Raw genomic sequence first — 14,464 nt, forward strand, 5'->3', positions numbered from 1 at the left:
TCAGCATAAAAATATGGGCCCCCCCGCCCCGTGCAGCATTTAAGCTACCTAATAGGCGAATGGTGCTGCTTGAAGGGACTCAAAATGCCTCTTGAATGGTGGGTGTTGCCTGCTTGCCTTTCACAGCCGGTGGGAAGTGACAAGTTCCCCCACCTCAGGGGCGAGCTGTGCCCAAAGGCCCACCCTCACTTCCCTGGGGACGTGGAAAAGCTCCAGCTGCCCTTCACTGACAGGAGCAAGATGGGTCGGGTATCCTGGGCCTCGGAGGCGTCTGGGTGGTACCACCCGCATGGTAGTAGTTTCCTCTGTGTACCTACTGGGTGCCAGGCCTCACAGTGAAGGCATCATCTGATCCCACTCTCACGCCTGCCTGAGGGGTGCCTGTGGCTGTCCCCATTCCCCAGGTGAGGAGAAGGGGATTCCAAGGGGCCGTGAGGATGTTTCCAAGGCCACACAGCCAGGAAACAGCTGAGCCGCTTCAGGCCAGACTTGATGCCCAGGGGCCTCTGAGTTGGCCAGCTCTTGGCTTCCCCGAACTGCACCTTCTTGGAGTCACCCTTCAGGTAACCGCCTGTCAGGTGGCTCTGAGGATTCACCAACCCCCTGCATGGAGATACCAAACACGTGGGCCTGGTGCTAAACTGTTCCCAGAAGGGGGACCCTTTCCAGGGCCCGAAAGTGGACTCTTGTCTGATACTCGGAAATGAATTGTCCAAGGAGACACACGTGCTGACAAAGCAAAAGACTTTATTGGGAAGGGGCGCCCGGGCGGAGAGCAGCAGGGTAAGGGAGCCCAGGAGAACCGCTCTGCCACCTGTGTTGCAGTCTCAGGGTTTAGGGCAATGGGGTTGGTTTCCGGGTTGTCTCTGGCCAATCACCATCTTGCTTGTGCCCATACTTGGTCTGACTCAGGGTCCTTCCTGGCGGAGTGCGCATCTCTCAGCCAAGATGGATTACAGCGTGAGGGTTTCTGGAAGGTTGACAGGACTTATTATGGGCTGGCATCTCCTCCCTCCTTTTGGCCCCTCCCGAATTCGCCCATTTAGTTTTAGGACCTCCTGTGTGAGACAACTCATGCAAGCGGTCATTATCATGCTTGGCCAAGGCGGGCGGTTTCAGTCAATGGTTCCCTAACAAAACCAGTGTCCAATCACTCCCCAGCCTTTGTTCCTGGGGCTCACACTGTGCAGAGGGACCCCGTGCAGACAGCAGAAGCTGCCTGGCCCAGGGGCCTAGCCCCCAAATAATGACTGAAATCCTCATCATTCACCAGCCCCCTCTTCTCCCTTCAGGAGAGCACCTGGCCGTACCTGTTTGGGGTGATTGCTGTCCCCGTCTTGGTCCAGCTGGTGAGCCTGCCCTTTCTCCCTGAGAGCCCACGCTACCTGATCTTTGAGAAGCATGACCAGGCTGGAGCTGAGAAAGGTAGGAGCCGCTTTGTCTGGTCCATGTGGCTCTGGCCTCTTCACAGGGGTCAGTGCTGCGGGGCATGCTGGGTGCCCTAGGACACCCTATCCTGTTTCATCTTCCCAACAGCCTGCTATGGGTGGCCCAGAGTGGGGACACAGATCAAAGTGTCAACTGAAAAAAATGCACAGCATGAGAGTTGTGAGTTAAGTTTTATTTGGGGCAAAATGAGGACTATAGTCTGGGAGACAGCATCTCAGATAGCTCCGAGAGACCGCCCAAAGAGGTGTGGGAGTGTCAGTATATGATTTCAGTGAAAGGGGTACGTACAGTCAAGCACACATTTTGGCAGAAGGCTGCTGCTGGTCACGAGCAGATGTCACCGTTAATGATTTTAGTGCTTTTCTAGATATGAGGAGATGCAAGAAATTTCAGCTCATAAAATCTTTTCCTGAAAATATCTCTCTGAAGCCCTGTTCTACCAGTTTTTCCCAGAGCACAGAGTGCCTCATTCCTGATCCTTGCCCGGAACTCCTTTCAGGGGCTGTTGAAGGTCAGCGACTGCAGTGGCTAGTGACTTAATCCTTGTAGAACCAGATAGCAAGTGACAATTTTACGGTTAGCAACAGGGAGCCTGGAAAAGCCAGGACAGAGTAGGATAAGGCCCAGGTCTGCTCACCTCTGCTCAGTGTCTCTCCGTGGTCACCTCTCGGGTTGTCCCAACCCCAGAGATGCTGCATCTTTCTTAGTGCTTTAAGTCTATCCCGGCCCTCCCTCTGCTCCTCTCGTCCTCACTGATCAGATTTCCCATCTTAACATTCACATGCAAGGAAAGGGAACATACAAGCACAGAATGAGCCCTCACATCACACCAGCGTGGGGCCTCTGCAACAAGACCCACTGGACCATTCCCATTAGCCCTGCAAGGGAACAGAAATATACCCATTTTACAGGAGGGAAGCTTGAGGCCCACGTGGGGCTTGGCAGTCATCTTGTGTAGCTTTCTGGGCCAGATTCAAAGTAGAGCTTTCAGAATCAGAGACATTTCTACAGCCCGGAAAAGGCAAAATCATTTTGCCTGGAGACAGACAATGTAGAATGAACAATAGCATACCCATTCTTTTAGTTTTATAAAACAAGACTTGGTCGGCAGCACCGAGGTTCAGCATGAGGGCTGGGAATAACTAGTGCTGCCTTCACATCCCAGCTCTGCAGTCTGACCTTGACCAATTCTTTTCACCGTTCTGATTCTCAGAATCCTCATCTGTAAAAAGGAAATGACATAAGCCTCCCCCATGGGCTTGTTGTAAGGATTAAATTAGATGATATCTATATCTATATGGTCCACAGTATTACCTGCTGTCATTATTACTGAGGACTCTGTCCAGTTTCTTATTATCCATATCCTGTCCTCTAATCTAAATTCCCCAAATGTCCACATCCAAGAAAAAACTGAGAATTATATGTAGTCCTTAGCTCACTATAATTTGTGCCACATCTTTTAAAATCCAAACAACCTAAGTATTTTCTGAATTGACGTGTCATAATGAAATATTAATAATTGCCTACGTCTGTCCAGCAGTTTGTAGTTCAGATCTATTTCCTCATTTACGACATTTCTATAACATGAAATCAGAGAACATTATCATTACTTTCATTTTTTGGATGAAGAAACAGAGGCTTACAGGGGTGAAATGACTTGTCCAGGGCTGTGGTTATATCGTTTCTGGTTTCTAGAGGCCTTTAAAAATTGATGGAAAGGACAGATCTTTCTTCGGTAGACGCCCAAATACACAAAATTTGTGGAGCCTGGTGGTGGGGATGGGACTTGAGCCCCCTCCCCCAGAAGCCCACAGGGGACCCTGGTTAATAGCTCTTCCCCCATCTCACAGCCAGTAAGTGACAAAAGAAGGACTGGAACCCAGGGGTGATTTCCCTCCCACCACCCTCACGCACAGAGGGACACAAGTGGGTAGTGGTCTATGGGGCTTCCCATGAGGCCCTTGGGGAGGCAACCTATCCAAAAGTCAGGCTTCAGGGAAGAAGGCTGATGGTCAGATGGTTGGAGGCTCTGGAGTAAAATGAAGGCAGCTGAGAAGGAGCCAATGGGATCTGATTTCCAAAAGCAACTAGGTTATAGGTTGTTAGAAGACAGCAATTCCTCCAGCTTGATCTCCTGGCATGTGAGGATGCCCATCTGGCTCCACTGGGGAGGAAATCCTGGGAAACGCTCCAATTAAGTACAGTCAGAATGGGCAGTGCATCCAAATGCCAGACAGCACAGAAGGTTTAAAAGATTAAACCTTTTATTTCATAGCACAACAGGGAGTGAGAGAGAAGGCCAGTTGTAAAAAATGATAAATATTACATGTACGCTTTATAAAAAGAACAAAGATGTTGGCCTTAGGTTGAAATAGAACATTGAAACCTGCATCTATACTAATAAAAGTGCTAAGTTCACTCCAGGCATTCAGCAAACAATGGATATTTACTGTGCTGGGTGCTCTGCCAGGTGGTGGGGAGAGGAGAGTATAAGGTGGTCTTCCAGCCTTCCAGGAGGTGAAGGGGGCATCTAGTTACGGGAGGCAGACACACTCCTCAATGCTCATCTGCACTGAGAACATTTCATTCTAAGCACTTGACATTTGTTAGATTGTTAAACCCTCACAACAACCATTTTAAGACAAAAACAAAACAAAACTGAGGACAAGATAACTTAACCAAAGACACAAAGCTAGCAAATGGCAGTGCCGGGATTTGAACTCTGAAAGTCTTGCTCTGGAAGCTATGAACATAAATAAAACACACTCTATTACCTACCACCTTGTTTGGCACCATGGGAGATACACCTTGCCCAGTCTGTTGGTAATTTGGTAGAAAGGACCCTTTAGCAGTTAGCTATTACCATAATAATGCTGCATAACAAACCACCTCGGAACTCACTGGCTGAAGACAATGGCAGTTACTCTGTTAATCTTGATAGGGCTTGCCCTTGCAACTCTTCTTGTCTCAGCAGAAGCTCTCTCACATATCTGGTGGTCAGCCAGCTGATCCAGGATGGCTCAGCTCTGTTCCATGTACCTCATCCTCCAGCAGGCTAGCTCAGGCATATTCTCACAGCAAGCACAGAGGTCCCAGAGAGGAAGCGAAAAACACAAGCAGTTTTTCAAGCTTTGAATCAGCTAAAATACTATTGGACAAAGTCACATGATCAAGCCCCAGAGTCAGAGAGGGAGGGGCTACACAGTTACAGCGCAAAGGACATACATGTAGAGAAGCAATGAATGGAGGCCATCAATGCATACAGTCCATACCACACTCCCCTTTCCAGCTTTTCCATCCTCCCCACCCCCAGTTCAGAGTGGCAAGGGGTTAAGTTCCAGCCCTGAGTCTGATTTCTTTGTGCCCTCTTGCCAGTTGAGGAGAAGTCCCCAGCACCTAAAAATGGGGGAAAGAGCCCAAACTTCCACTGTGAGAAACGGTGTTTATTTAATTGAATAGAAATGAAGTATGAGCATAGGGAATGTGATAGGGCAACGCTTCAGACACTGGAGTCAGGGAAGTCGCATCTATCAGGACCTTTTGGGTTATAGGAGACAGAAACTCAAAACAGCATAAGCAGGCTTCCCTGGTGGCGCTGTGGTTAAGAATCTGCCTGCCAATGCAGCGGACACGGGTTTGAGCCCTGGTCCAGGAAGATCCCACATGCCACGGAGCAACTAAGCCGGTGCGCTGCAACTACTGAGCCTGCGCTCTAGAGCCCTTGAGCCACAACTGCTGAGCCCACGTGCCACAGCTACTGAAGCCCGTATGCCTAGAGCCCGTGCTCTGCAACAAGAGAAGCCACTGCAATGAGAAGCCCGTGGACCACAAAGAAGAGTAGGCCCCGCTGAACGCAACTAGAGAAAGCCCTCGTGCAGCAACGAAGACCCAACACAGCCAAAAATAAATAAATAAATAAATGATTTTTAAAAATACTATTAAAAAAAAACAGCATAAGCAAGAGGGAAACTTTTAACACATGTCCCTAGGAATGGGATTTGAGGGCACCAATAATTACCACTCTTCTTTCTGGCTCAAGTTTGACACCAATATAGAGATGGATGCAGAAGTGGAGGAGATGCAATAAAAATGTCACTTTTAGTTTGGATAAAGAAAGGCCACTTGGGGCTTCCCTGGTGGCGCAGTGGTTGAGAGTCCGTCTGCCAATGCAGGGGACATGGGTTCGTGTCCCGGTCCGGGAAGATCCCACGTGCCTTGGAGCGGCTAGGCCCATGAGCCATGGCCGCTGAGCCTGTGTGTCTGGAGCCTGTGTGTCCAGAGCCTGTGCTCTGCAACAGGAGAGGCCACAACAGTGAGAGGCCCACGTACCGCAAAAAAAAAAAAAAAAAAAAAAAGAAAGGCCACTTGGCAAATTGGCTTTTGGTCTGATGGCCAGGAGAGCCTCATAAGACAGTACTCATGGGCTCCCAACAGGGCCCACCCCTGAAAAATGCAGAACACGGAAGAAAAGACCGTGTTCTCCTCCAACCAGAGAGATCTCAAAATTAAAGGCAGGAACTAAGCTGTGTGGGCCATTTCTCTCCCTAACTTACCAATGAGCTAAGTCCCTTCTCGTTTCCTGGGGACCAGTGAGTGAGGGATGGGCAGAGAGGGTGGAAAGAATGGTACCTTAATGAAATGCCCCTCCAGGAGGAAAGTAATATCAGAAGTGAGCTATATGTGTTCTGCCTTATAATAGGGATAGAGAAGGCTGGATTTCCTTAAGCATGGTGGGATCCAGGAGATTAAACTAAGTCACCAAGGTACTGTCCCTCTCTCAACAACTCCTAGACATTCTTAGGATTTCATTGGCTTCATTCTTAGATGGGTTTTCTCCATTTGGCATCAAGACAGTCTTGAGGAGTTCCAACTTTTAAACACTGTTTTAGAAGGAGAGAGATTCCCTTTCACATAGCACATATCTCAATCCCTGAAGGAAATAATTCTAATTGGCCCTTCCTGGGTCACATGGCTATGCTTGAACCAATCACTGCCCCAGGAGTTAGAATTCCCTGATGGGAATTCCCAGAATTGACCAGTCTAGGTTACTATCCAGTCTGGTGATTGGGGGATGGAGGGCTGCAAGGTTTGATTGACATCTCTAGTAGAATTATAGACAGTACAGGAGGATGGCTTCAAGAAAGATACAGGCAAGAGAAAAAAGTAATATATGCTCATCACCGTGAAGGAACGATACCTCTGGATGCTCCTTCCCGGTAATGCTTTGTCATCCCAGCCCCCATGGTCTGTATTTTTGTCACCAGGCCCTGATCAGGCATATAGACTTGGCACAGAGCTCAGACCTCAATCCCCAGATAAATAAAAAAGCAGTGCTTTTTATTGCTGTTGTATTGTGGATGGGAGGGAGTGTGTTTCTATGGCATTTAGAAGCCAGTTACTGGCTAGACCTGAATAGAAAAAGAAGACTGTCCGTTATTGGCTGCTATTGTTTTTTTTTTTTTTTTTTTTTTGTGGTACGCGGGCCTCTCACTGTTGTGGCCTCTCCCGTTGCGGAACACAGGCTCCGGACGCGCAGGCTCAGGGGCCATGGCTCACGGGCCCAGCCGCTCCACGGCATGTGGGATCTTCCTGGACCGGGGCAGGAACCCGCGTCCCCTGCATCGGCAGGCGGACTCCCAACCACTGCGCCACCAGGGAAGGCCTTGGTTTGGTTTTTTTGAGAGAAAGGTGTACATATCAGGATTAAGGTCAGCCACCTTATGATAGAAAACCCAAACGATAGTGTCTTAAACAAAATTGAAGTTTATTTCTCTCTGTCACATAAGAAAAGGTTGAAGGTAGGCAGACTAAGGCTGTTACAATTCTTCATGGTGTCGGGGACCTTGTTCCTTTCATCTCTCCATCTGCCTCCGGCCCTTCATCTCTAGATTCCCAGGTTGCCTCGTGGTCCAAAGTGGCTGCCATCATATCTGCTTTCCAGCCAAGAGGAGCAGGGTGAGAAGGAGGGATTACTTGCCCTTCTATTTTAATAAGTCTCCTTGAAGGCTCACACGCGTCTGCTAGGTCTCTTTGGTCAGAATGTGATCATGTTTCCGCTCTTAACTGCCAAGGAGGCTGGAAAATGTAGTCCTTTAGTGCACTGTTGTCACAGAACGTCGGGCCCTGCTCCTAAGGTGGAGGGGAGAATGAGTAATAGCCTCTGGCCGCCAGCAGGCTCTGCCACTGTCTGGAAAGAAAGCAACTCAAGTACCCATTGGCTGGGACCAGCCAGACTGAGGCATTTCGTGTGCTCCGGAGAGTAACTCACGACTCCTTCGAGATGGCGCTGCTTAAACAGCTGTTTGATGCATATTTAGAGATGAGGCCGCGTGAGCTCTGATCCTGAGCTGCCTGCACCCAGTGAGCCAAGTCAAAGCCCCGAATTTAGTGGGAGCTGCCTTCATTTGTCATTCCTGAACACCCCACAAGGACTGTCAACGCCATTCTGGTCTGCATAGCATTACATTTCCAGTGCTGCCTTTGCGCCTTAGGGGATGCCATCGTGCCCCTTGTCCAAGGATGCTCTGGGCAACTGCCTCGGTGGCCTGAGCTGGATTAAGGGACTGCTGTGCAGTCCAGAGATGGCCAGAAACATTCAGGAGGCAAGGTCACATGCCAGATGGACAGAAGTGAGCCCCAACAATGGCCCTTATGACAGACAGCTGACTTCATTCCCTTTTGTGCTAGGGGCTAAAGTACATTACCTTGGTCACAAGGGGTCTGGTTTTTATTAAGGCAAGAATAAAGTATATTCAAGTGGATTCATGCTAGAGGTGCATTGAAAATACAAGCTTTATCCAAACCATTGCAACACCTGTCTCCAAAAAGAACAGAGATTCCTCAGGTTGGCCAAGTTGGAGGTCCAGGCCCTTGGACCTGCATGGACCCTCCACGGGGTAGCAGACCAAGAGCAGGTACAAACTAGAGGTCTCAGGTCTCTGCCCTAAAGGACGCACTGTGATGTGAGTCTCCTCCACCCCCCAATCTCCTTCCCACTCATGGCTCAAGAGGGCTGCCATCATAGCTGCCTCTACCTTCTCCAAGTTCCGTCTAAGGAAGAAAAGACCCAGGGGCATGACCAAACCATTGACAAGCTGTCAAGCAGAAGAGAGAGCAGCCTTATTTCGGATGATAGATTGAGAACCAAATGGGAGAAGCCACAGCGAGGAAGGACTTGATTCACCACGAGACAGGAGATGCAAGAATGGAATAGGCCACTTATGGAGGCAGGGAGTTCTCATTTCTGGAGGTGTCTGAGCACTAGGCAGGAATGGGAAGAGCCAATGGAAGTAGGCAGAAGGTCCAACTTAATCAAGACCCTCTAGGCCCACCAATGTCCTCTAGGCCTTGGTTTCCTGATTCCTAAGAAGGGAAACATCACAACTGTCCTGCCTCTGGGTAAGTAGACAAGTTCAAGTACAGTGGTGTTTGTGGGAGGAGGGCTTTGCAAACTGTAAAGGATGGTGCACATCAAAAGGAGATTGTTTGCTTTTGCCATGTGAATTTCTGCATGACCTTGCATTTGAAGAAAGGGATTCTATGGATAAAGTGATCTGAAATCTTTTGCTCTGGGAATGGAGAATGTGTTTAATGTTGGGGAAAAACCACCCACAACTTTCTAAAAAGTCAATCGTCATTTATACCTGAGCTTTTCCTGTCTTTTTCCATGACATTTCCATCATGTTTACAGGGGGGGACAATCATGTGGATTTATCTGTGAGGCTGCTTTTACCCCCCCCCCATGTTTGTGCCTTAAACATGTTTCCTTATTATTGTTTTTATATTATCATGGATGGGCAGAAGAATAATGGCCTCCAAGTATGTCCACATCCTAATTTTCAGAACCTGTGAATGTCACCTTGCATGGCATGAGGGACTTTGCAGATGTGATTAATTTAAGGGTCTTGAGGTAGGGAACATTATCCTGGACTATCTGGACGAACCCAATGTAATCACAAGTCTTCTTATAAGTGAAAGAGGGAGGAGGAGAGTCAGGGTCAGAGAAGGAGCTGTGAGAACAGAAGCAGGTGTTAAGAGTCAGAGACAGGTTGAAGATACTGTGCTGCTGGCTTTGAAGGTGGAGGAAGGGGCCAGGAGCCAAGGAAATGCAGGAAGCATCTAGCAGCTGGAAAAGGCCAGGGAACAGACCATCCTCTAGAGCCCCCAGGAGGAGCAGAGCCCTGATGACACCTTGATTTTGGCCCAGTGAGACCCATTTTGGACCTCTGACCTCCAGAACTGTCAAATAAGTTTGTACCGATTTAAGCCTAGTGGTGATTTATTTGTGGTGATGTATTAGATCAGCACAGGAAATTCAGACATCACGTTAAGCAAGGAAAATCAGTTCCGGTTGAACTATGACTTTACCTTCATTTTAAATGTAGTTTAAACATTTTTTTACTTGAATTCTCAAAATTTTGGGGCATTCTGATTTTCATTTATAACAAATAACTGAGTGAAAGGGCTGTGTGCATGAAGCTTTTTTTTTTTTTTTTCTTTGCGGTACGCGGGCCTCTCACCGCTGTGGCCTCTCCCGTTGCGGAGCACAGGCTCCGGACGCGCAGGCTCAGCGGTCATGGCTCACGGGCCCAGCCGCTCCGCGGCATGTGGGATCTTCCCGGACCGGGGCACGAACCCGTGTCCCCTGCACCGGCAGGCAGACTCTCAACCACTGTGCCACCAGGGAAGCCCTGCCTGAAGCTTTTAAAGCTTTTTCTTTCCCATGCACCACTTCCTTGCTACAATTTATCGAGCGCTTGCTCCAAGTCCAGTGCCTTGCTTTCATTGTCTCCAGTATCACAAGTCTCCAGAAACTCAGAGACTGCAGAGAGGAAACCCACACTCAGAAGTTGAGCCCCTTGCCTGCAGTCCCACGGCCAGTAGAGACAGAAATGAGGTTCAAACTCAGTTTGCCTCACTCCAGTCCTGAATTCACTAGAGGGCAGTATGATGCCTTTGGTGTATGTTTAAGTGGATTGCTAGTTGTAAGACACAGCATGTACATAGAGACAAATCAAATAAGCAAAAAATAATTGATCCATTGGTCGCTAGGTTTAAGGGCCAGAAAAATGTCCACTGCCATATGGTGATTTTCTATATTTGAGCCAGGGTTGAACTCCAGATATGCGCTGATTGCATCAGAGAACAGTTAAGTCAGTCATTGCACATCTGTATTCAAAACTAAAAATCCTAGCCCCAGGCCAACTTGATTCACTTATGTAACAAACAGTTATAAGATGATTGTAGCATGGTGAAAGCATGCTTAGTACATAATGCTCAGTGGGGAAAAAATAGAACATAAAATAAATCCATGTGATCACAAAAGTGTGGAAAGAATAGAGATAAGTAGGACGGGAAGGGAAGAAGGCTGGACTGGATAGAGATTTCTGCTGTGCTCTGTGCTGGGTGGGCTCTTGATAAGGGAGGATGTGCAAGGTGAGCTGGTCCTCTTGAAGCTTCCTGCCCCCCAAATGCATCCACCAAAACCCAAGCCAAGTACCCAGGTGGTCACCCAAGGTACCAAGGTGCCAACCGAAGGAAGCCCTGGGGTGGTCAGCCCCTCCCAGGCCCTGCTCTTGCCTAGAGGCTTACGGCCACACTGTGTCCACCTGGAGACACCAAAGAGAGAAGGGGGCCGTTTAGTGCCCTGGGCTCACACTTGCCAGCTAGAAAGGTGGCACCATCTCCTGGACCCAGCCGAGGGACGTGGCAGAAGAAGGAGATGCAGTCCCTCTGAGGTCTTATCTCTGCCCCCACCAGCACAGTCACCTGCTCCTGGAAGACCAGTGCCCACCCCTGTTGTCACTCTGCCTTCACTTTTACGGTGTAGCGATGAGTGACCTCTGAGCATCTCCCTGCTTTGCCCCTGGACGAGCTGTCTCCCAGGGCTCTGCATTCCCTGGGATGGAGAGCCCGCTGATGGGACAGGCTGCAGAGCAAAGGACCAGCAGTCCAGGGAGACAGGCACCTTCCTACAAAACACCCAGGGGTCCACAGCAGCAGCAAAACACAGCTCAGAGACCACCGTGTCAAAGCCCCAGGCTCCCAAAGCACAAAGGCACATCTTCATTCCAAAGAGCGAGAGACTGAGAGCCGCTTGCACTCACTTTATTTTTTTGTTTTTTAATTTCTTGCATAGATTACATTTTAAATTTTTCATGCAATTTTTTGAAGGTTACACTCCATTAAAAATTATTACAAGGGCTTCCCTGGTGGCGCAGTGGTTGAGAGCCCGCCTGCCGATGCAGGGGACGCGGGTTCGTGCCCCGGTCCGGGAGGATCCCACGTGCCGCGGAGCAGCTGGGCCCGTGAGCCATGGCCGCTGAGCCTGCGCGTCCGGAGCCTGTGCTCCGCAACGGGAGAGGCCACAACAGTGAGAGGCCCGCGTACCGCAAAAAAAAAAAAAAAAAAAAAAAAAAAAATTATTACAAAATATTGGCTCTATTCCCTGTGTTGTACAGTACATTCCTGTACCCTATCTTACACCTGATAGTTAGTACTCACCCTCTCCCACCCCTTTAAGGCCCCTCCCCCACTGGTAACCACTAGCTTGTTGTCTATATCTGTGAATCTGCTTCTTTTTTGTTTTATTCACTAGTCTGTTGTACTTTTTAGATTCCACATGTAAGTGAGATCATACAGTATTTGTCTTTGTCTGACTTATTTCACTTAGCATAATACCCGCCAGGTCCATCCGTGTTTCTGCAAATGGCAAAATTTCAGTCTTTTCTATGGCTGAGTAGTATTCCATTGTAGGTATATAGCACATCTTCCTTATCTATTCATCTGTCGATGGACACGTAGGTTGCTCCCATACCTTGACTATCGTAAATAATGCTGCTAGGAACATTGGGGTGCATGTGTCTTTTCGAATTAGGGTTTTTGTTTTTCTTCGGATATATACCCAGGAGTGGGATTGCTGGGTCATATGGTAGTTTTAGTTGTTTGAGAAACCTCCATATGATTTTCCACAATGGCTACGCCAATTTACATTCCCACCAACAGCGTACAAGGGTGCCCTTTTTTTCCACACCCTTGCCAACTTTTGTTATTTTCCACTCACTTTAAATTTAGAGAATCACAGAGGATTCCAGCAAAGCAAAGGATGTTTTCTACACTGTGCCTGTGGTCGGTGCCATCCTTGTGCAGCCCCCGGGTTGCTGGGGGTCCCCGTGCCCCTCAGTGCTGGGAGGAATTGCCTGTCCCCTCAATTCCACAGCATGAGGATGTTCAAAGGCTTCTTCAAATGTCTCTGAAGTCCTGAGCATTTCTGGGCTTCGAGCTGTCTTGGGCACCAGCATTCTTGCATGCTGCCCTGTCTTACAGCCTAATAACCCCAACTTGAACTTCACCACCTACTTTGGTTTCCTCAAACAGCATAGCAGCAGTCACGCCCACAGGATCACTGGAGGGTTTCCGGAGGAGCGTGCTACCCAAGGTGCCCGACTTCCTGCCTCTCACCAGCCTCTGTTTTCCCCTCTTATCTCTGCTCGTCCGCTCTGCCTGCTCAGAGGGCCCCTGAGCTCCAATTTCTTCTTCTTCTAGTGTGTGGAACAGCTTCCCTCCCTTCTGAAGCTGGAGCCAGCTGCCATGCAAACGTTCAGCAAACCCTCCTCCTCTAGGCACTTATCAAAATATTTTTCTCAGTAAGACAGTTCTTTCCTTGAAAGACATTCTGGTGTCAGCCGTTAAGTTTACACACTTTTCTTTCTTTCTTTATACCGGTAAGATCACTGCTTCTATTTGATGCTCCCAGGTATGTGGAAGCCATGGTATGTGGGCTCCAAAGAAGGAGCCCAGCCTCTGGGGTTCCAGTCTCTGCTTCTCCACATGATAGCCCTGTGAGCCCAGGCAAGTTGCCCATTGTCTCAGATGAGGCTCAGTTTTCTCATCTGTGAAATGGGAATAGTACAAATGCCTATCTCCAGGGGCCAGAAGGATGAGGAAATAAGATCATGGATGTGAGAATAATTTGCAGTGTGCAAAAACATTGTAGCAACATCGGCTGTGGTCATGATAATCATGTGGCCAAAATAGTCAACAAACACTTGTTTTTTATCAGGTAGGTCCTTGTCCAGGAAGGGAAGGAAACAACTGTCCATACAGGCCATGCGCATCCTGGACACAACCAAGAACTTGGGGTCATGCAGAGAGGTCCTGGGCCTTGGAAGACCTTCCATGTCATCTTGTCATACCAGGCCTGTCTCAAAGGGCTGTGGAGAGGCCAGGAGATGGCCGCCTTGTTAAAGATGCTTGTCCTTCCTTCTTGCCCAGCTTATTCCTACTTATGCCAGGAGGCTCAGTGCAGCCCACTGAGGGGTTCCGAATTCAGTGTCTGGGCTGCCAACTGTCAGTCGGGGTCCTCTAAGAAGCAGACACCAGGTGGACCAGTGATCGGGAACTTATTGGCATAAGTGCATGTGAAAGGAATGTGGAGGAACCAGGGGAGGTGGAGAGATCACAGACATGGGACCAGCCCAACCCCCGGTGGAGAAGAGAGGGACAGGGCTTGGGCAGAAGGGTCTAGGTGCTGCACAGGACAGGGAAGGTTCAGCAAGGCCCTGACACGTCCTCCAGCCAAGGTCAGCCCCAGAGGAGCCCTGTGTGTGTCCCAGGAGCAAGGCTGCCTTAGTTGCCTGGCTGTGTTCCGCCAGTGGCTGTGAGCTGACCCCCAAAGCCTGGCCTGGACACCCAGGATGAGGGATTACAGAGCCCAGGGGCTGTGGCCCTCGGTCAGGTCCAGCCCGGTAGTCGGGGGTCTGTGAGCATGTCCTCCTGCCGCCACTGTGTGGTAGGCCACGCACCTCTAGAACAGTGCACTCAGAGGAGGAGTGAGACAGAGTGACGTCTTCCCTGGGGTCCCAAGGTGGTCAGGGTGGCCCCTGTACTAGTCAGGGCTCTCCAGAGAAACACAGCCAATATGGGGTGTGTGTGTGTGTGTGTGTGTGTGTGTGTGTGTAGAGGGGGAGAGAGAGAGATTTAGTTTGAGAAATTGGCACGTGTGATTGTGGGCGCT

At 49.2% G+C, this 14,464-nt stretch overlaps 1 protein-coding gene across 1 annotated transcript in view; it reads left to right on the top strand.

The window, feature by feature from the left end:
• Positions 1-14,464, top strand: part of SLC2A9 (solute carrier family 2 member 9) — a 122,797-nt gene that overhangs the window by 72,691 nt on the left and 35,642 nt on the right. The window contains exon 6 of the mRNA XM_027104038.1: positions 1,293-1,425. Coding sequence (XP_026959839.1) covers positions 1,293-1,425 — 133 coding nt within the window. The remainder of the gene's footprint in view (positions 1-1,292; positions 1,426-14,464) is intronic.

Source organism: Aethalodelphis obliquidens, unplaced genomic scaffold (assembly GCF_003676395.1).
Source record: "Aethalodelphis obliquidens isolate GAN/ISIS:26980383/991018 unplaced genomic scaffold, ASM367639v1 scaffold6, whole genome shotgun sequence".
In the NCBI taxonomy this organism is placed as follows: Eukaryota; Metazoa; Chordata; class Mammalia; order Artiodactyla; family Delphinidae; genus Aethalodelphis; species Aethalodelphis obliquidens.